Below are 21633 nucleotides of genomic sequence, written 5' to 3'. Positions count from 1 at the left end.
AAACTGACAAATTAAATACAGGTAAACGCTTAGAGTATATACATCTGTATACTCTAAGGGTAAACGTCGTTTTGCGCCGGGGTTCCGTTCCGAGAGACACCGGCGTAAAAAAATCGGCGTAAAATGAACACAAATATAATGGAAGATACAAGGTTCGGTTCCGCGTCTAAATTCTAAGAACAATCTAAGATTTAAGTTTGTAAGTGAAAATTCTTGATGGAAGTTCATTGTAATTTATTGTATAAATAAAACACGAGTGATACTTTAATCCACGAATTTGGAAAATCCAGTGACCGGTTTCATCGCTTTCGCGACATCTTCGAGACTGGTACCTTTATTAAAGAGTTAAATGTATTTATACAAAACAGAGGTAAGGATAGATAATTCAAAGCTATATGTAAGTAAACTTTGAATTATCTATCCTTACCTCTGTTTTGTATAAATACATTTAACTCTTTAATAAAGGTACCAGTCTCGAAGATGTCGCGAAAGAAAATATTTAAAAAAAACAAATGGTTGCTTACTTCTGCAGGGGAGAAGTAAGGGGAGCGCGGCGCAGTGTCAGACTCCCCCCTTCTCCCTTCTCGTTTCACCCCTGCAGAAGTAAGCAACAATTTGCTTTTTTTTATGTTTTATTTTTTAAAATTTTATTCGTTCTAAAAAAATGTTTTAATTTGCCAATATGTCTTCTTGCTCATACTGATCATCGTGGTTTTGGATGTGACAGGATTTAAAGAACACCCTGTATAATAATAATAATAATGGTTTATTAACAAAAATAACAATTTATTTATCTACTACATTCACACTTAGGTATTAGATTTCTCTGGATCATGTCTAGTCTGCCTAACTAGGTACAACTTGTTTTAAGGCAGACATTTTTATGCAAAAATAAACAATAACATGACTACCTACTATTTAATGTATTATAAAGTTATACAATATTTAAATATACCATTTATTATTTTAGAATGTTTTTTAGTAAGTTTTCCGATTTTTCTCTACCTAAAATCCAGCAACTATTTTACTACAAATTAATTTATTAGATTGAATTCGAGTCATGGTTTTGTAATGCTCGGGTAACATATTGAATATTTTGGGGCCCAGAAACCTGAAACTTCTTTGCCCGAATTCAGAGTTTGTGATAGACCCCATGACCCATCCTCTAGTTTGACTTCTGGTAGTGTGGGAGTGTTCCCTTTGGGATTTGATAGAATAATTTGCTTTCACAAACATGATGATTCTAGATATATATAATTGCCTCATATCTAATATATCGAATTCCTCGAACAACTTGACCAGAAGGGCTTTTAAAAATATATTTTAATAATCGATTTTTGAGCAGATTCGAGAGGTTTTAATATTGATTTATTAGTGCCTCCCCATCCTATTATGCCATAAGTTATAATTGAGTTACAAAAAATATAACATAGTTAGGGATAAGATATTGCGTATCGACTCGAAGATATGGGAAAGTTTTCAATTTTTTTTGTGTTATATACAGGGTGTTTTTCAAACCCTTCACATCCGAAATCAGAATGATCAGTATGGGCAAGAAGACATATTAGCGTATCAAAAATATTTAGAACCAAGAATTTTAAAAAAATACCGAATGGTTGCTCACTTCTGCAGGGGAGAAGTGAGGGGAGCGCGGCGCAGTATTAGACTCCCCCCTCCCCTTTACTCGTTTCGCCCCTGCAGATGTAAGCAACCATTTGCTTTTTTTGATACGGGTATTTTATTTTTTAAATTTTATTCGTTCTAAAAAAATAATTTAATGTGCCAATATGTCTTCTTGCTCATACTGATCATCGTGGTTTCGGATGTGACAGGGTTTAATGAACACACTGTATAATATACTCGTGTATATATATATTTGTTTATTTTCTAAACCATCGCCGGACGAAGCACCGAGAGACAAGAAACATTGCCGTGAATTAAATACACAAACCTGTTGGAATATTTACTGGTTTTCTAAACAAGTCAACGTAAAATCAACCTTACGCTCTTTATACATCATTGCTTTTCGAGAGAAAATGCTTTCTATTTCTATTTTTAATTTTCGACCATTCATCAAACAGTTTTCTCATTATTTTTCCGTGTCTGGTCGGAATGAAGGAAACTTTGTGCGTGCGAAATAGAACCAGTATTCTGGACGAGTGTTTACCACTCGAGGGCTTAAAAATTAAACGTGTTAAATGAGGAACTTCAGCCCTACGGGAAATTTGATTTTAAAAATATTTTCTTAGGCGCGGTAAAAATTAGACCATTTGATTATTCGGCAAAGTTTCTTGAAAATGTACGAAAAAATACTACTACTACTACTACCATCACGCCATTTCCCGTAGGGGTAGGCAGAGAGAATGGACCGCCACACACGTCTATCCTGGCATACAATCCTGGCCTCTTCCCCATTCATACATCTTGTCATACATGCCCTTCGGTTCTGTCTGCTTTTGACATGACCAGACTTAAGATTAAGATTTTGGTTTATCTGATCATGCCACGTCTTCCTTGGTCGTCCTCGTCTCACGTTGCCGTTCATTTTCGCCATATATACTTGTTTTACCATTCTTTCGTCGTCCATTCGTTCTACGTGACCAAACCATCTCGGAGACCCTTTCACGAAAAAATATGTTAATAAAAACGAACTAATCTGAGAGACGTCACTAGTTCGTATGAATAAACCGTGATATAAGAGTTGTAGAAGATTTCCGATTTACTTACCGTCAAAGGACCAATCGCCAGAACTGACTGAGAAGACGTGGAAGAGAACTTAAGACGCCACACGCGATTAATTTCAGAAATCATTATCATCATCGCTTCCTTTCCGCACCTAATGGTGCATAGGCCACTGCATTGGTACACTAATCGCAGCGTATCTTGATCATTTTTGTTACATGAAGGTAATATAATCAGTCTTACGCTTCAGGTACCAGTCCAGGGACTAATATTTTTTTATTTTTTTTTATTTTTATTTATTTACAATTTTAAAAAACCCGCTAGGGTTACATTAGAAATTTAATATTGTCTAGTCATTTTATGTCTCTTCTAGTCTAGTTAGTTCAGTCATCATGTGCTTTTTCAGATTGATTTTAAATTTGTCTCCAGTAAAAGTTTTCAAGTAGTAAGGTAGGTCGTTGTAGTGTTTAAGTCCATTATGTAGTATTTTTGACTGTCCTGTGTTGCTTTTTCAATATGATGTTGTTGTTGTCTGGTGTTATATTTGTGAATGTCAGCATTTTTGACTAATATTATGTCGTCGTCTTGTATGTTTCCCAGTGTTATTTTGTGCACAATTTTTAAGGTCTCAATTTTAGTCAAGTAGTTTATGTCAAACTGGTGTGTTTTTTTGTACAGTTCAGTCGTAGAGGTCAGGTAGGGTAGGTTGTATGTTAGTTTAAGAATTTTATTTTGTTGTCTTTGTATTCTTGTTATGTCTGTCTTGTTGCCAGTTCCCCAGAAGGCGATCATGTAACTCAATTTACTTTTGACATAGGCTTCGTACATCATAATTTAATTAATTTTGTAGAAGAGGCTATGTAGTGATGCCATTACTTGAGTGAGTCCGTCTATGTGTTTTGTCCATTTTAATTGTCTGTCCATTGTGAGTCCTAGGTAAGTCACATGTTCTAGTTCTTTAAGAGTTTCGTTGTTTATTTTTATGTTCATGTTATGGTTCTTCTTTTGTGTTTCGAAATGTGTTATATTGCATTATGAAATATTCTAGTGTGAGAACACCCTTTTGAATAAATATTTCACATCAACCATGTCGGGAATCGAACCCGAGACCTCTTGCATGGTAGGCTAACGCGCTGACCATTACACTACGAGGCCGACAGAAATACAAAGCTTTAAAAATCATAGCTCTGATAATACGACACAGAAAAAAAATCGGCTTTGTTTAATAATAGTCTATTGACATTTTTTTTTAAAACCATTGTGCTTGCTCATTACAGGTTACTGCCGAAGATACTTCAAACATTCGTACAGATATGCACGTTTTCGTAAAGAATACTCAGCTTTACGTATACACGGTTTTATTGATAGCTTTGTTAACTTCCCATTCCAATCGAGGCCCAAGTGTAGGCGCTGAGATTACAATGCAATATTGTTTATAGTAACGTGCGTGATTTTAGTGGTATAAGTGAAAATTCGCAATTAAACGGCGCGACGCGCCGCTGATAGTTTTAATTTACTCCCACAATAATTCTAAAATGTACCTCATGCAGTTTCAACGTCATGCGTATTTGGTCAGCTATCCGTTTGTGGATAGTCCGCACTAGAGATAGGCATTTCGTTTTTTTAACAAATATAGCAATAACAGTTACCGTTTCAAAAAATTAGCTGTTTCGTAAAAAATAACAGTTTAGTGCAATGGGCCACCTCCCCCTTAATTTTTCTTCTCAATTTAAGTATTTAATATAAATAATTCTTCTGTACATGTGATGTAACTGAACTCCTAAACGGCTTAACCGATTTACGTGTGGTTTTCTACGAAATGTAGATCTTTGCGCTGCGCGTGTTCGTAGATATTAAAATCTTTAATCTAATGTGTAAACAATATTTAAGGAGCATAAATGTTTTATTCATCGATCTACCAGAGTTGCATTTGAGGAGAATGCATTTACAAAAAAATGGAAAGGTGTTGTTTTTTTGTGTATAAAAAAGTTTGTTTTGAATGTTTACAAACAGCATTTGTTTTTTGTGGATCTCAGTCAGATTCTCTCCTCAAATTCCTTATAATTTCTACCCATTTATTTATTTTTACTTGATATTTTGGTAATACTAAAATAATATTTAATTCAATACATTAAAAAAAATCGTATTCCGATCCGAAAAATCGATCCTAATCAGATTATTTTCTTACATTCCTTATAATTTCTTCCCATTTATTTCTTTGTACTGGATTTTTGGTAAAACTGAAATAATTAGGGATGTAACGATACATAATTCTGCCTATGCGATACCGATACCGATCATTAGAGTAAATTAATGGTGGGAAGAATCGAATTGAAATAATCGAAATATTCGATTATTAAAAAGATCGAGACATTTCGAAATGCTTACAACTAATCGAGTTCACTAGTACTAATCGGAAAAATAATCGAGATATCTCGAGTGAATTCATTCGAAATGGTTTTCCGAGACAATCGAGATATGAATTCGATCCTGACATTTCGAGACAATCGAAATGTGATTTCGGACTTGAGATTTCGAGACAATCGAAATGTGATTTCGGACTTGAGATTTCGAGACAATCGAGATATGAATTCTGACATGTGGGTAAACATTCACAACTTCTAACATTTTTGTGTGTCGTATCATAAGCACTATGATTTTAATTTTGATTTTATTTTGAAATTACTCTGCGTGTGACGTATTAAGTTCACGTCTGTTAGTTTGTTTCCCGGAAATAGGATAACTATCATCGTCGTCATCATTCCCTTTCCACACCTAATGGTGCATAGGGCATTGTATTGGTAAACCAATCGCAGCGTATTTTGATCGTTTTGTGTTACACGAAGGTCAGATGATTAGTCTTGCGCTTCAGATACCAGTCCAGGGACTATGAAATATTTTAGTGTGAAAACACCCTTTTAAATAAATATTTCATATCATCCATGTCAAAGACCTCTTGTATGGTAGGCAAATGTGCTGACCATTACACCACGAGGCTGACATATAACTATAACAACGCTATATTATTGGTTGATTTTTTTAGATACATTTTCAAAAAATGTACAATTTATTGTTCTAATTTTTGACATGTTTTATATCAAATTTCCCGTAGGGCTGAACTTCCTCATAATTATTTCGAAGTACTTTGTTGTTACCGATGTATTTTTATCCCCCCACCCAACAATTACCAATGTTGTTTTATTTATTTTTTTGCCGTTTTCTTATTTTTCACGGTAAAAAAAATCGATTGATTCGATTTTTGAATTCGATTATTTGCATGTCTCGAATGCTTGTATTTCGATTATCTAAATATCTCGATTATTCCCATCATTAGAGTAAATAATCGGCACTACCGATATCGGTGGCTTAGTAGAAAAAGATAAAATAAAACAAATAACTAATGAATAATTGTCTTTATTCTGCATAAAAGTTATCTATTTTTATTAGAGACTGAACCTTGAGAAGGTTGTAAACCAAAATGTTCAATTAAAATTTGAAGAAAAGATTTATTTGTATGGAATAATCAAGAATATTATTAAGAAATCAAAGCGCTAATTAAGAAAGTAATTATCATTCAATTACACAAAGTGGTAAAGAAATACGATACAAAAAAAAGTCAGTAATTAAAGTTAAGTTTTGGTAAACTTTTGTTAAGAAAACAAAGTTTGTTCAAATTATTAGCAGACAATCTGTTACGCAAATCATTTTGTATGAGACATGCAGTTGAAAACAGACGCTCTGAGGCAACTGAGCTCAGTTGATAAGACAAGTATTACAGTGGTGCCTCGCATAACGAACGCCTCGCACAGCGAACGCTGCACACAACGAACTTCCTTTTCGTTCATTTCACGATTCATACAACGAACTTCGCTTCACACAACGAACTTCGCTTCACACATCGAAGTCGCCCACTTCACACGATCACTGCCGATTTATTGCATCCTTCCGCGCAGGCAGTCGTTAGTCACTGAGCAGTACGCTTAACTTACGCACGTGTCGCAGCAATCGTTGAAGAGGATGTAGAGGAGCTTATTGAGGAACACAAAGAAGAGCTGACAACTGAAGAGCTCCAAACACTTCTGGCCCAACAACAGGACAATGCTCAAAGGGAAGCGTCATCTGATAACGAGGAGCAACAATCAAACAATTAACCAATTCCAACTGCTGACATCAAGAACATCCTGGTCAAATGGAAAGCAGTTCAGGAGTTTACCAATGCCCACTATCCGGATTCCGCTGAAGCAAACAGGATCAACGACCTGTACTCCGATACTCTTGTCCGTTATTTCCGGCAGATGTTGAAGAAAAGAGAGAAACAAACGACTATGGACAGGTTTTTCACTGCACCATCGGCCAAAAAGCGGAAAATGGATGAAGATGTGCAAGATTCGATTATTTCTTAAAATTAAAAAATGTGTGTTTTTTTCATTATGTTTTTAGATGTATCTAAATAAAAATAATAACAAAAAATTTATCTTTTTTTTATGTCATCTTACCATATTTTATGCTACAGAACGAATTTTTTTTTTTAACATGTATTGTTATGGGAAAACGCGTTTCACATAACGAACTTTTCGCATAACGAACTTGCTCCTGGAACGAATTAAGTTCGTTGTGTGAGGCACCACTGTATATCTTTTCAAACTCTGAATATCGGCTGTATATAATCGGCGATGCCGATATATCGGCCTGCCGATTATATCGGCCGATATGTGTATCGGAATCGTTACATCCCTAAAAATAATATTAACTAACATTCAATACATTTTTGAAAATCGCAATCATGAATAAAGAGCACCCCTGTTGGTGAGAAGAGCCGAGTTTGACATTTGCAAAAAAAATATATACGCCAAAATGAATTATTTTTAGTTTAGAAATTCAATCATAAACAAGTACCTATGTACCTGCTTATCAATGAAAAGTGTTTTTCCGAGGTAATAGCAGGCAAGCCAACGTAATGGCAGGACAACGTCTGTCGGGCCCGCTAATTTAAGTACGTTATATATATTTTTTGGCTTCCCATTTCCCTTATCGCATTAAATATTATATTATGAATAAAAAAGTTTTTCCATTGCTCAATTTTTGTTGGTTAAAAAACAAAAAATTATTTATTTTCATTATTATTTTTTAGCTTAAAACTTTTGTTGAATGCAAATAGAGACATTTAAATTCACAAAATGTCATTTCATTTATACCTACTATTTTTTTTTCATTCAGATTAAATGCGTATTATATGCACTTAATTATTAATTTAACATTTATTATAAATTACCCTCGTTAAATTATCAATATTGTAGATACAAGAAATTGTCAATTGGATGCACTCGTAAATTGGGCGGGCTTTTTTACTTACATTGTTTATGAGAGCTTACACTAAAATTGAGCCACTTAGTAAGCTTGGCATTCCTTTTATACAAACGGCAGGGTTGGCATTTAAAGAAATTGTGCACTTAAGTTCCCCATTACTGTATGAAGTTTGGATGGATGCCGGATGGGTCGAAAATGTAAAAGTAACACTAGTAAAATTTGAAGGGTTTCTTAGAAACGCTGTTTTTTTTAAACGATGTAGGCTCACTGTTTATTTAAAACGGTGACGTTTTCCCGTTCTTTCAAAATGTCTTAAAGGTTACAACTGGTTATGACACTGTTTCAGTTTAATTTGCAACTCTGTTGTGGAAACACCTTCAGTTTTTTGTGTTATTTCATAACGGTAACGACCAACGACTTCGTTCGGTTTAAATTTTCTAATTTTAAGATATGCCATAAGGATGGGCAAGGTCACGGGACTGCGCGGGTGGGGGGTGGAGTGAAAACAAGCCGGGGAGTTTTCATGCGTATATGTGTATGTACTTCTTCCTTGGGAGATAACAATACGAGTACGTAGGTATTATGGATAAAGATTTGAAGTTAGGGCGAAGCGCGGTACGGATTGCGGCGGGGCGTTGAATTTTTCGTGCTAAGCGAAATGTTTTTTTTAATTTACTTCAGCCCTTGGTGATTTAGTTATTCTTTTTTTCTAAATTATTTAATTTATTTTTGTGAAACTCTTTTAAGTGCTTCGGCAGGGTATCTGTTTTAAAACAGCAGTTACAATTTTTTTTACCACCTCTAGTCCACACCCAGATTTTTTGAAATTTTCAGACTGTCGACCGCAAACCTATGTATCAAGTCAGCGCCTTCAGATATTTCGGCGTAGACCTGGTCCGAGGAGCTGATATGTGTGAGGTACACCGGTAATATTTATGCTCCCTGATGTGCAGATACGGCAGCTGCACTTTCTACTATTAAGGAATATCTAGCCTCATTTGGCGACCAAATTGTAGAACTAATTTACGTGTACTAATATTTTTCCCATTGTATTTTCTAGGGTGCTTCGGTACGAGGACCTGTCGTTGGATCCGTACAAGAGCGTCTCTTCGCTGCTGCAGTTCCTGGGGCTCGACTCGCACAGCCGCGTGTGGGAGTTCCTGGACACGCACACCAAGCTAGACTTGGGGGGCGTCAGCTCCACCTTCCGCAACTCCAAGAGTGCCCCTTTCCACTGGACGAGGGACCTGGACTTTGAGGACGTGTGGACCATACAGGTATTTTATTTTATTTTTAAAAACGTCGGAAGTTATTTAAATAAATGTATGTATGTATGAATAGTTGTACCACGGGCGTATTTAGAGATACTACATGGGGGGGGGGACAATGTATATCCAGAAAATAAGTTCCGTTTGTACTTCTTGCCATCCCATCGTTGCTTGGTACTTACCCTAACAAATTGGGGAGTTGAAGTCATTATGCGATAGCTGACTGTTGTGTACGCTTCGTGGTGCTTGTTCGAAATGCCGAATAAAATTGAAAATCTCGCCTCTTGTGCAATACGGTCTGTAATTCGTTACTTAGCGACGTCTACAGAGTACCTTATGGCCAAACCGTAAAACTACTCATTTATGAGTAGTTTTTATTTTTGTATATATTTGGACCCCTGTATTTAGTAGCCTTACGTGTCATGTACAAGGCTAAGGTAGGTACTCGGAAAAAAAAATCTTTTTTTTTATCTTGGAAATGGGATGAACGCTGGCTGATGCAGCAAACTTCCGTCATAATCACCAAAGTACTTTCGAAACGACCCAAATTTTTACCGTACACGTAGCTATGAGAAGTTATCCATATAGGTTTAAATTAAGGAATGATGACTATTGTCCATGCGATGATATTTCTTCACAGAGTATCGAACATCTGTTATTTCAGTGCCCATTTTTCAGTTTGCAACGCCATAATCTTGAAGCAGAATGCAGGAAAGATGGAATATCCTTAACAGATATCCACACTGTAGTTAAGAGTAGTTATCACGCGCCATTGTTCTTGAACTTTGCAACAATGGTGATTGGACTCATAAAGGTAATAAACCAAAATCAGTGATCGAACATGCCATCATTTTTTAATATATAATTGGATTCCTGTATTTAGTAGCCTTACGTGTCATGTACAAGGCTAAGGTACTTGGAGAAAAAAAAAAATAATTTTAAATTTGTTGTTTTTATAATCCAGGTGATTTGAAAATTTTAGTTGAACATTTTCAATCCTTTCTATGTTTGTTATGTGTTGCGGGCTCCACACAACGGATGCAAACTCCAAGTTACTGCGTATAAAAGTGTTGTACAAAGTTTTCAATGTGCTTGGTTTTTTAAAGGGTTTGGAAATTCTTAAAATGAATCCCAGCATTTGGTAAGCTTATTCAACATTAGAATTTATGCGAGACCCAAACAGCAATCTACTATCAAGAATAACTCCTAAGTCTCTAATCTCGCTACACCGTGATCTGTGGAAGAAATGCTTCCATTTCAATAAATTAAATGTCCACATCGTTACGAGTGAGTCGAAGAATATCATTTTTCTAATATAATTTCGTGTAGCTTTTAACTTCCTCGTAATTGTAAATTTTTCGAGGTCATTTTTATAAATCAAACAATGCAAACTGTTTAATAAAACATTTTGACTATAGCAACACTCTGTTACGAACTTCTTGTTATTGTATTCTTTCCATGTGTTTTAATTAATTATTGTTATTAAAACTCATTTATTATGTAAATATTTCGTGCCATTGTAAGCCTATTTCGGCTGCTGAATACAAACATTTTCAATCACGTTACTAATTAGAATTTTTCTTTATTTAATACGACAAAGGTACGAGACTTCGGGGAAACAATAGTATATGACATTTTGTGTAAATATCCTCAATTATAAAATTAGACCATATTTCAGAAGACTGAATGAGAAATTCTTATTCTTAAATATATGAGTGTCATTGCCATATAAGCTCCTGATGGTACTTCGACCCATGTACATCTATTGTTTAGACGTACTGAGAACTCTTTACAACTCCTCGGTGCGAAGTAGACTCGAGAGTGGCTCGATGATTCGGGGGCCACATGAACTGAAGTACTCTCTTATGATAGAGAAAATCCAAAAGAAGTTTCTGAGATATTTCTAGATGAGAGAGCGCGGGTATTATTCTCGGCTCTACCCGACCGAGTGTCTCCAGGGTGTGCTCGGCTACGATAGTTAAGAGACTAGAAGGAATGTGTATTTGACTAGACATTTTTATCGATTGTTGCGCAGTTCGATAATCCTGAGATTATGATGAGCATTGGTTTGTATGTTCCTGATAATACCTAAGACAGCGTCAGCATAGATTGTTTCATATTTCGATACACAGGACCACCCTGCCGTTGGAAGGGCTACCGCTATGCTGAACAGCATCGCTCTGGATGTTGATCTGTTCCATGTATCCGAAGGGGTTTTCCAGAGCAGGTTACTCCTACTACTTTGACAAAATTGACAAAATTTAATCCCAGTCAGTGAAGAATTCACTTCCCTCTCTTCTCAATCCAATGAAGTACATATTATGTACTTCTGGATTACTTTCTTTCAGCACAAAAATGCTAAGGCTACCAGATTTCAGAGAGCTCCTTCGGACAGCTTTTCTCTTTTGACAATGAGCAAATTTTCCGTGTATGTGGGCACCGCCATGGAGACTTATGTCCTCAGATGCGGTGTGCGGTATGTGGTGGGTAAGCTACTACTCTGACATGAGTCTCTTTCATGTATTTTTTTCTTTTTTATAATATGTACGTATTGAATGTATGTTTGTAATGAACATATATGTTATTTTTAAATAAATTAATTGAATTGAAAAAAAAAAATTGTGACGGGTCCATGTAAATTAGTTCTCGGAGGGCGGGTGTTCTCATCTCAGAGCAATAAAAGGCCACTGGCTTATAGAGTCGCCATTCTTTGATCATCAATCATGAAGTTAGCTGCAGTTTACAATGGGTCGTAGGTACTCAGGTTGAGAATTGCAAGTGCAAACCGAAACTGTCCGTTGTACGTTTGTTGTTACACCAAAAATTTGCATGCCATTGTTCTATGCAGCGGGAGCGAATTATTATTTCAAGGTTCTCGTATTGCGAAATCTGCTCCTCCAAGCGCAGGTTATTAATCATCATCATCCCTCTTAATTTATTATGTTTGGGACTCCTATAGCTAGTAGCCTTACATGTCATATACAAAACTATGGTACGCTGGGAAAATCGCAATTGTTTCTCTTGAAAGTTGGAAGATTGATCATTGATTTTGGTTGATCACTTTAACTAGTCCAATCACCATTATTGCAAAGTCTAAGAGCAATGGCGCATCCCGATATTCTTCTGAGACATCTATTCTCAAAACTTAGTATTTTGCTGTTTTGGACTTTAGTGAGGTGCCAATAGGCCGCATTTGGTTTTCCATGAGTAAATATCCTATCTTCTGACGTCTGCTACTCCTAGTTCTTTTTGAAAGCTGTCATTTTTTATCTGCCATCATGAACTAACTTAATAAAGCATAAATAAGTCAATAATCTATTTGTCTCCCTCACTAGGCAAGCTTGTATCGAAAGAGGCAAATTTATATGCTGTGTTTCTTAATTTCTAGAATATTCATTTAGGTTTTAAAACCATCCAAATGAAATTTGGTTAATCTTTATTCCGGCTGTGCTTTCAAGACAATTTACCAATTAATATGCAGCTGACATTTCCAGCCGATTGTTGACTGAATTTTTATCAACACTATTACTAACGTGGCGTAATAATCGCCTAGTCTAATTGCATTTAGGCACATTAATCGACCATCGCTTGCGCATAAAAATACCGTTTCATAACACTCGGTGTATGCTGTGATTTTAAATATATTTAAGGTCTTCTCTAGGTGCATGTCCGCTATTCGAAGTCTGCGATTGTACCGTGCAGCAGTCTATAAAAAAAATGTACTTAAAAAGAACAATGTTTGTAGGTTATCTTCTACAAAAATAATTTCAGAATTTAAAAAAAATCATTACACAGATTATTCCATATCTATTTATTTATTTTATTTATTTATTTATTAATGAAATCGTACAGTCTTTACAAGGTACAAAAGAACAATTAAAAAAGTAAGACCAATTACAGATTTCACACTGATTTATTATGAATGCAGGAGGAGAGGGGAAAAATAATTGAATTCTAAAAAAGTCAAAATAAATAGATTGCATAAAAAGTACATAAAAAGGAGAAGACATTGTATAGCTACTCTACTTTCCTCCCTCTCTTCTGCTTCCATGAACATTTAAATTTATTTGTTAAAAAAATCACAACCAACAATAGATTATTAGATGCAGGTAGTTGATGTAAGTAAGTATAAATTAAGAGTTGAAATCAAAAGTTAAAATTAAAATCAAAAGTAAACGTTAAAATTAAAATGAAAAGTTTAAATTAAAATTAAGTTAAAAGTTTAAATTAAAAGTTAAAATTAAGAATTAAAATTAAAAAGTTAAAATTGAAAGATAAAATTAAAAATCAAATTAAAAGTTAAAAGTCAAGCGGGAGACATCGCCCATTCCTTGGCCATAGCTCTTTTCGCTTAGTAAGTAAAAGAGTGATACCCTAAATATTTGGTACAATTATGAGATAAATTATGGATTATCATCGAAGCTATAAAATTTCAATTTGAACAAAAAACCATACTGATAAACTATAACCAAGAGAATAATATAAGAAGAAATCTAAATTTGTTGCAACAGAGAGATAAAACATTTTTGAGAAGGAAATATGGAAGTCTAGGTATTTACAGGGCTTTTGACCTGTCATTGGCTGGTTTAAGTGGCCACTGTACACACTATGTATCATTCACCATTCTGCGCATGTTTAAACATCCACATCTCAACTCTTCCATCTGTCGACTTTTGTGAAGTAAAGGAGCTGAAACCTTTATTATGTGGGTCAGATTCATCTGGCTGAACCAAATCACCGACTAGGCAACGCCTGAAAACAATTTTCTAATTTTTATACTTCTTATTTTACCGGGTAGTTAATTCAACAATGTTTGAGTATGTCCAAATGCTTGCAGACTGGCAGCTAGTTGTTGCCTTAATTCTATTTTCACAAATATAAAAACAAAAAAATTGTGACAGTTGTTTAGCCTTGTTAGGGCATTTTCAAACGAATGTGAAGATTAGATGGATTGAATGTCCTTATATAGTTATATTATGTACAATCTACTTCCATTATCAATAAGGACAATTAGTAAGTTCTCACAATGTAAAATTGCTTTTAAGAAATGGATAGTGGAGGTGGGTTGCACACGGATCGATGAGTGAATCAAGCCTAAAAGGTAAAATGTGTGTACTGTTTGTGAAATTCGTTCTGTTGGTCTATATAAATTGGTTATGTTTTTTATGATTATTTTAGTTTTTTATTGTTTATTATGTTAATGATAATTAGGTTAATTGGATAAATTACATTTTTTTTCCTGTTATCATTATGTTAACTTTGTGAAATAGCTAGTCTTAGGCATGTTTCACATTTTGTAAAATGTTTCCCTTGGGAAAGGGCACCCCAGTGAGGGAACATTATTCTGTATAAAAAAGAATACAAACAATGTAAAAGGATAAATAAATAAAATTAAAAAAATAAATTAACAAACCTGTATCATCATCGCCATAACATTACTATTTCATTATCATCATCATTCCCTTTCCGCACCTAATGGTGCATAGGGCACTGCAATGGTACACCAAACATTACTATTTAGTATTTGCTAACCTTTATCCTTTTTTGTTTGCAGAACGAGTGTACCGAAGCCATGCAGCATTGGGGCTACAAGAAAGCTTATAATCGGAGTCACCTGATGAGCAAAGACTTCAACCCGCTCGGGGAATACAGCGTCGCGTGATGGCTGTTCTTGCTCACTGACAAAATAATCATTCTTCGCACCATCGCCGGGAAATCGGCACCATGGAACCAGGCACTGTGAATCGACTTTCGCAAACTCAAAGGGATAATCGCTGGGTGGAAGTTTGGTAGAGCTCGGACTGTAGTTAAAAGTTAAAACACTCGACTGGTATACAACTGTTATTCGGCAGTTTTAATTCGGAATGATGGAAATCTACCGACCTGCACACCCGTCCTGAAGGTTGTTTGCTAAAATACGAGCTTGTGTGCAGCTTATATTAACAAACTGTGGTCACATTTATTATTATGTTCTTAGATTAAGCTTATCGGTACCTTAATTTAAATATAACGCAAGTCACTATAGTCCTTAAAATGTAGCTTGATTAGAATGATAGTTGTCAGCAATAGTGACAACGCAACTTTGTATTGATGTCTAAGGAGTGATTTATATTGACACACGAAAAATCATTCATATCTGGAATGTTAATTTATTTTTTTAAAACAATGCTCGACATATAAATCAACATAAATAAAAAAAACTAAAAAAAACTCAAATAAACCTAAATCATTTAAGTTTGTAAGTCAAAATTCTTAATTAAATTTCTTTGTAATTTATTATATAAATAAAAGACGAGTGATACTTTAATCCACAAATTTGGAATATCCAGTGATCGGTTTTATCGCTTTCGTGACATCTTCGAGACAGGTATCTTTATTAAGGAGTTCAATGTATTTATACAAAACAGAGGTAAGGATAGATAATTCAAAATTATATGAAAGTAAATTAAATAAAGTTATTTTTATCTTAAGGATCATTATCAAAAAAATTTCAGGATAACTAATGAGTTGATATAATGCTATTTTAATGAGTTAACTATTTTAACTATTTAGCATTATATCAACTCATTAGTTAACGCGAATTTTTTTTGATAATGATCCTTAAGATAAAAGTAACTTTATTTAATTTACATTCATATAATTTTGAATTCTCTATCCTTGCCTCCGTTTTGTATAAATACATTGAACTCCTTAATAAAGATATCAGTCTCGAAGATGTCGCAAAAGCGATGAAACCGGTCACTGGATATTCCAAATTTGTGGATTAAAGTATCACTCGTCTTTTATTTATGTATAAAATAAAAATTCAAATAAACTTATTTATTAATGACGTTCTTACAAGGTTACATCATTTTGCTAAGATTAATGTAAATTGATCCAATAAAAAAATAATTCATTTGATTTTGTTCATGAAAAAAGTATAAATGTCTTATTTTTTGGTAAATAATTGTTTTAACACACTATAATAGGCTTGTTTTTGAGTTTTTATATCAATTTTCGGAAACAGAGTTTCATGTTTGCATGAAAAAACTGATACAATCGATTTGATTGGTACATGATTAGTGATCAGTAATTTTCCATCACTATTGACATCAGTTTGGCAGCTGTCATTTTAATTAACTTAAATTTTAAGGACTATAATGATAGCTTTACAGGGGACAATGAAAACTTCATAAATGAATAATTTTGTATGAAACATTATCCGTTAACATTTATCCAAACAAATGTAAACTCCTGTGTTACTGACCACCTTCTGACTTACGCTGTCTTCTGAGGAATAATACACCTTTCTTGAGATATGCATTATTTAAAAAATGTGTTTTATCTTTTTTCCGTCAACAATTTCTTAATTCAAATGACAGAGATAGATGGTATTTTGTACTGTGAAAAATATTCAATAATAACCTCAAATATAGAAAAAAAAAACTTGCGTTGTATTCAAATTAAGGTGACGTTATGATCTGTTATTCAGTGATCACTTTACACACTGTAACATTCACCATTCTGCCTATAGGTAGTTGACTTTTATATTCACCCACTAAGAACTAGCGAAATCATTGGTTTAAAAAAATATTTAAAAATTAAGGAGTGTTTATTTAGCACAGATCTCGTTTTTAGGTCAAATCGAGGCGTTTGTTTACTCAAAGGGCACGATCAAACGAAGTCGTATGGTAGATGACCGCAAAACCAGCGAAATTAAAACCCATGTATGTTAACGCGTTCGCGGCTATTCGGGCTATACCCGTCAATCTTTCTCCTCTCATTTAGGAAATGGCGTAGTCGTCAGTATGAAAGACATTGGAAGTGAAAAGATGGCGCTTGAAACTAAAGGAATTATATTGTAGGAGGAGATATTGTGTCTCTGTATGAAACGGTGAGCAATGAAAGTGTCCCAGTATATTAGTCAACTAAGATATTCCTCAAACCATCAACTGTGGTTTAATCGGAAGTGAAATATTCCAAAAAATAAGAATGTTACGATATTTGTCCATGAGTGAAACGTATAGAAAAAACTGTCACAAGCATGTTAAAGGATATTCTCCTTGTGATCTGTTTTCCTACAGCTGTAGAAATACAGATGAAAAATATTTGTTTAAGGATCCGATATCCTAAAATTTAGTTTGAACGTGTCTCTAGCGAACACCTTATATAGATCCTTCGCATTTTGAACAAAATTTGCACGTAAGCAATATAATATTTTTAATCACACACTCAAATTGAACACTCTTGTAGGAGAGTGTAATAATAATAATAAGACTTTTTTTAGTTGAAGTTGTTAAGTCAATAGATTGTTTGAGCCTGTGTAGAATTTAGTTATGTCAATAATTAATTTATATAACACTCGTTTTACAAATATGCGAACAAAGGTGAATTTTATGTAGAACAAATTATTTTTACGAGAGTTTTAGGTAGTTTGGTTATTGTTGTACCTGGTTTTTCAAAATAATCTTCACTATGCAAGCGTGCATCAACACCTTCATTTGTGTCGTGTAATTCCGAAACCCTCTATAATCGAAAATGGAAAAAACACGTTTGAATGTAACTTTGCGAAGAAAAAATTATACTTAAAAATTTTCTTGGTAATTCGTTTCCAACTATAAATTTTGTTTTAAATATCGGCCGTTTGCCAGCCGATTTGAACATTAAAATTTTGCTGAAAACATACTGCAGAAATCAAATATTTGCGACCAAAATATTATCCCTGAGTTCTTTTATTTTTAAAGGATTATTGAAGCAAGACTTAAAGAAATTTAACCTAGAATTCAAGAAACATACCATAAAATTTGTGTGATTGAAAATGCTTAATACGATCTTTCTTCAATCGCTTTTTTATTTAATATCTTATCTTCAAACCATTAGAACAAATTTCACATCTAAAAATATATGAGTACTAATATACATTATTTCAAGAGACGTAATTTTTTGGTCGAAAAGTATTCATATTTTAGCTATACATATAAAGCTTTTAAGTATATGTTTTATAAGAAATACCTTAGAAAATGGATGTTTTTATGTAATGCTCATTTCCTTTATGTTTTAAATGGAGCAATTTTAAAAGAGCGCCATTTTAAATCTGGAATTTTTTTTCAGACTAGCTTTAGTGATTTCTGGGTTTTGTTGAAATTCCATTATAGAGGGGTTTGGAACTGAACGTACTTACAGCCTTTTTTACGTATTGAGAAATTGTCATTTTTTTAAATAGACATCTCGGAAGGGCTTAAGAAACACTCGCCTCCTTTTGCCATACTTAGCGCAGGCTTACAACTGATCGTGGATTGTGGTCCTAAATTCCATCTTCACTATATATTATACAAGTCAATAAATATAGCCTAGATCATAGCTATTAATTTATTTCCATTTTACGATAAGATTTTTAATCCAACTAACGAAAGTATTGCCTCGAATCTCACAACTATTTTGACATTTTATTTTTTATTCTTTTACCGTTTTTAATTGATATTTGACTATGATATTATTTTTAAATTTTTAAATGTTCGATCTCTCTCGTAAGTCTTAAACATTTTTACTATAGAACTAGTTCCAATTGTTTTTAAATAGCCTTCGTTAGAATATTCGTCAAGCCGAAGAAACAGAATATAAATATGTCAACTTGACTATCCTTATTCTTAAATTTGGGGGTCAGTGCTATAGAAGCTCCTGACGTCACTGCATCCTGTAAAGTTCTATTATGGCGGGTCCTCGTGAATAGTTCTCGCCCTCCGAGTCCAGTTCTTTAAAGAGCCTGGCTACTGTGTGGAAGGCGAGAGTTCTCATTTTGGTAAATCTCCCCCTCCAAGCCCAGATCCGTAAAGTATCGGGCTATCAGGTAGGGGGCAAGCTCTTTAACATCCTCGGATGTAACTAGTGGTCCTCCGAGGATGCGGCTTCTTTTATGATATAAAGCATCATATTCACATAGAATGTGTATATAACTGAACCTAAGGACTCAATTTCTGCATCCATCAACATTCGCATTATAAACCATCATAGCCATTCTTTCGCTGTCCATTGGCTCTACATGACCAAACCAACGTAGAACTCCTTTCTTGATTTTGTCGATAATGCTTATCTCAGCCTCATATAATGCATGAATCTCAACGTTTGTGCACCTATTGTATACAGTTTTACCACACATTAGCCTGAGAGAACGCATTTCAACAGCTTTCAGCCTTTCATCCTTATTTTTACAATTCCATTCTTCTCTGTCGTTCCTCAGTTCTGAGGGCCGTGATCATCGGTACTCTCTCCAGCCATTCCGTGGACAATGGGTCTTCACCCTTCACGGCTCTGCGCCCTCTCCATAGCTCCATGTAGGGTCACCTGGTTTTCTCCTGGTCGATCCATCGAGCTGCAGCTCTACCTCTGCTTCTTCGTCCTGGCACACTGTCCGTGATTATTATTTTCTCCAGAATTTCTGGGTCACGTCTAGCTGTGTCCGAAGAGCCGCAGAATACGTTGGCAGCATACGGCCGATAGGCGAAGTTTTACGTTGAGTTCCTCGAGTATGAAGACATTTGTTCTTCTGGCTGTCCATGGTATTCTCAGCATTCGACGCCAACACCACATTTTGAAGGCATCTATTCTCTCCTGCTCACGTGTTTAACTGTCCACGTTTCTGCCCCATGTAAGAATATTGGGAACTCAAGCATACGTACTATGAACATTTTAGTTTTCTTCAAGATGCCCCGATCTTGCCAAATTTTGGTCAGTCGAGTCATGGCATTTTTTGCGATTAGGGTGCGTCTTTTGATTTCTGATGTGCATGCACCGCCCGCAGAGATGGATGAGCCTAAATAAACAAAATCTTGCACCTTTTCACGGTCTTGGAGTCTATTAGATGGTTTTCATTAAATTCCATTATTCGACTCCATTCTGAACAGGTAATTAGGCAAATATTTTATAACATTAAATTTTGTATTGGATTGATTAAATTTTCACCTTTCAAACTTGCTATGCAAAACAATACTACAAATGCATAGTTGTGCCATTGCTAATTGACCATGTTATGCAGAAACCATCCAACCCACAAATAAGAAACTTCAGCCCTACAGGAAATCGAATACAAAAAATGTTTTCTTTCTAGCGGTAAAAATTAGAGCATTAAATTATACGACAAACTTTCTTGAAAATGCATGAAAAAAATATTTCAATAAAATCGAATTATTTTGAACGTCACTAGTTCATATGAATCAACCAATGATATGAGTGGCGTGGAAGATTTCCAGTTTATTTACCGTCAACGGACGAATCGGCAGATCTCACCGAAAAGAAGCGGAAGAGAACTTGAGACATCACGCGTGGAGTAATTTCAAAAATACTTATTTGATATCACCCACTTGTAATGTTTATTGTGTATTGAAATAAGCCTAGAACATTAAAAAAACCCGTAAAAACCCCCGAAACAAGCATGTCATTCATAAACTACAAAAGCAGCTGTAAATTGTAACAATGTGCCGAATCGGCACTCACTAAGTTCACAAAGCGTGGATTTTTTAAAAACCATGTGTGTTCATTTTTCAATATTGTCGGCGAAATATCCAATTAGGTGCCTAGACACTTACATAGCTATCATAAACACAATCCGATCCCAACGCCCGGCGGTATTTATCCTTTATGTTAGCCGACCATTTAGATTTTATTACTTTATTTCGAGAATGATGTTTTTAACAATTGAAGATTTTTTGTGTAATTTGTGACAATATTTTCGTTCGGTATATCCGAAAAGTAGCTCGTTATTTTATTTTATTTTATTTTGGAAATCAACAGTTCTACAAACATATATATAGCAAACAGATAAAGATAGTGTATAAACTCAGAACTAATAACAGATTTTTACAAATTATGCAAAGTTAGTAAAGAAAATATATTATTCAAATGAATACGTATAAGTTTATACATATAAAAATTAACATATTACAACAGAGATGAAGAACATTTAAGAGAAGGTAATATAGAAGTCTAGGCATCTACAGGGCTTATGACCTGTCAATGGCTGGTTTAAGTGGCCACTTTACACACTGTGTAATATTCACCATTCTACCTATATTTGAACATCTATATTCCTTCAATTCTTTCATCTGTTGATGTTTGTGAAGTTAAAGAGCTGAAACCTTTATTTATGCGGGTGAGATTCATCTAATTGAATTATTTCACCTACATACTAGGCAACGCCTGAAAATATTATTTTTTCAATTTCTATACTTCTTCATTGACCAGGTAATTTATCAACAATATTTTGAGTTTGTCCAAATTTTTGTAGACAAGAACTGGATTCAACTCCCCGGGGAGCTGTTTATATTAACATGTTACAACAGAGATGAAGAACATTTAAGAGAAGGTAATATAGAAGTCTAGGCATCTACAGGGCTTATGACCT

The 21633-nt window shown here is 34.5% G+C and overlaps 1 protein-coding gene and 1 long non-coding RNA gene across 2 annotated transcripts in view; one reads left to right on the top strand and one right to left on the bottom strand.

The window, feature by feature from the left end:
- LOC148278505 (carbohydrate sulfotransferase 3) overlaps window positions 1-15383 on the top strand; it is a 46777-nt gene extending 31394 nt beyond the window's left edge. The window contains exons 3-4 of the mRNA XM_088231295.1: window positions 9050-9266; window positions 14812-15383. Of these exons, the coding sequence (XP_088087421.1) occupies window positions 9050-9266; window positions 14812-14919 (325 nt within the window). The 3' untranslated portion in view covers window positions 14920-15383. The remainder of the gene's footprint in view (window positions 1-9049; window positions 9267-14811) is intronic.
- Window positions 15384-17388: 2005 nt separating this feature from the next.
- On the bottom strand, window positions 17389-20640 carry LOC148278504 (uncharacterized). Its single transcript, XR_015823176.1, has 2 exons — window positions 19819-20640; window positions 17389-19271 (listed from the first exon to the last, which is right to left on the bottom strand). It is a non-coding gene; the product is annotated as an uncharacterized LOC148278504 (long non-coding RNA).
- Between the last annotated feature and the right edge of the window lie 993 nt (window positions 20641-21633).

The sequence above is a fragment of the Micrasema longulum genome, unplaced genomic scaffold (assembly GCF_059751315.1).
Source record: "Micrasema longulum isolate JH-2025_06_02 unplaced genomic scaffold, ASM5975131v1 h1tg000870l, whole genome shotgun sequence".
In the NCBI taxonomy this organism is placed as follows: domain Eukaryota; kingdom Metazoa; phylum Arthropoda; class Insecta; order Trichoptera; family Brachycentridae; genus Micrasema; species Micrasema longulum.
The sequence above is the reverse complement of the archived record's forward strand: the minus strand, read 5'-3'. Positions and strand labels throughout refer to the sequence as shown.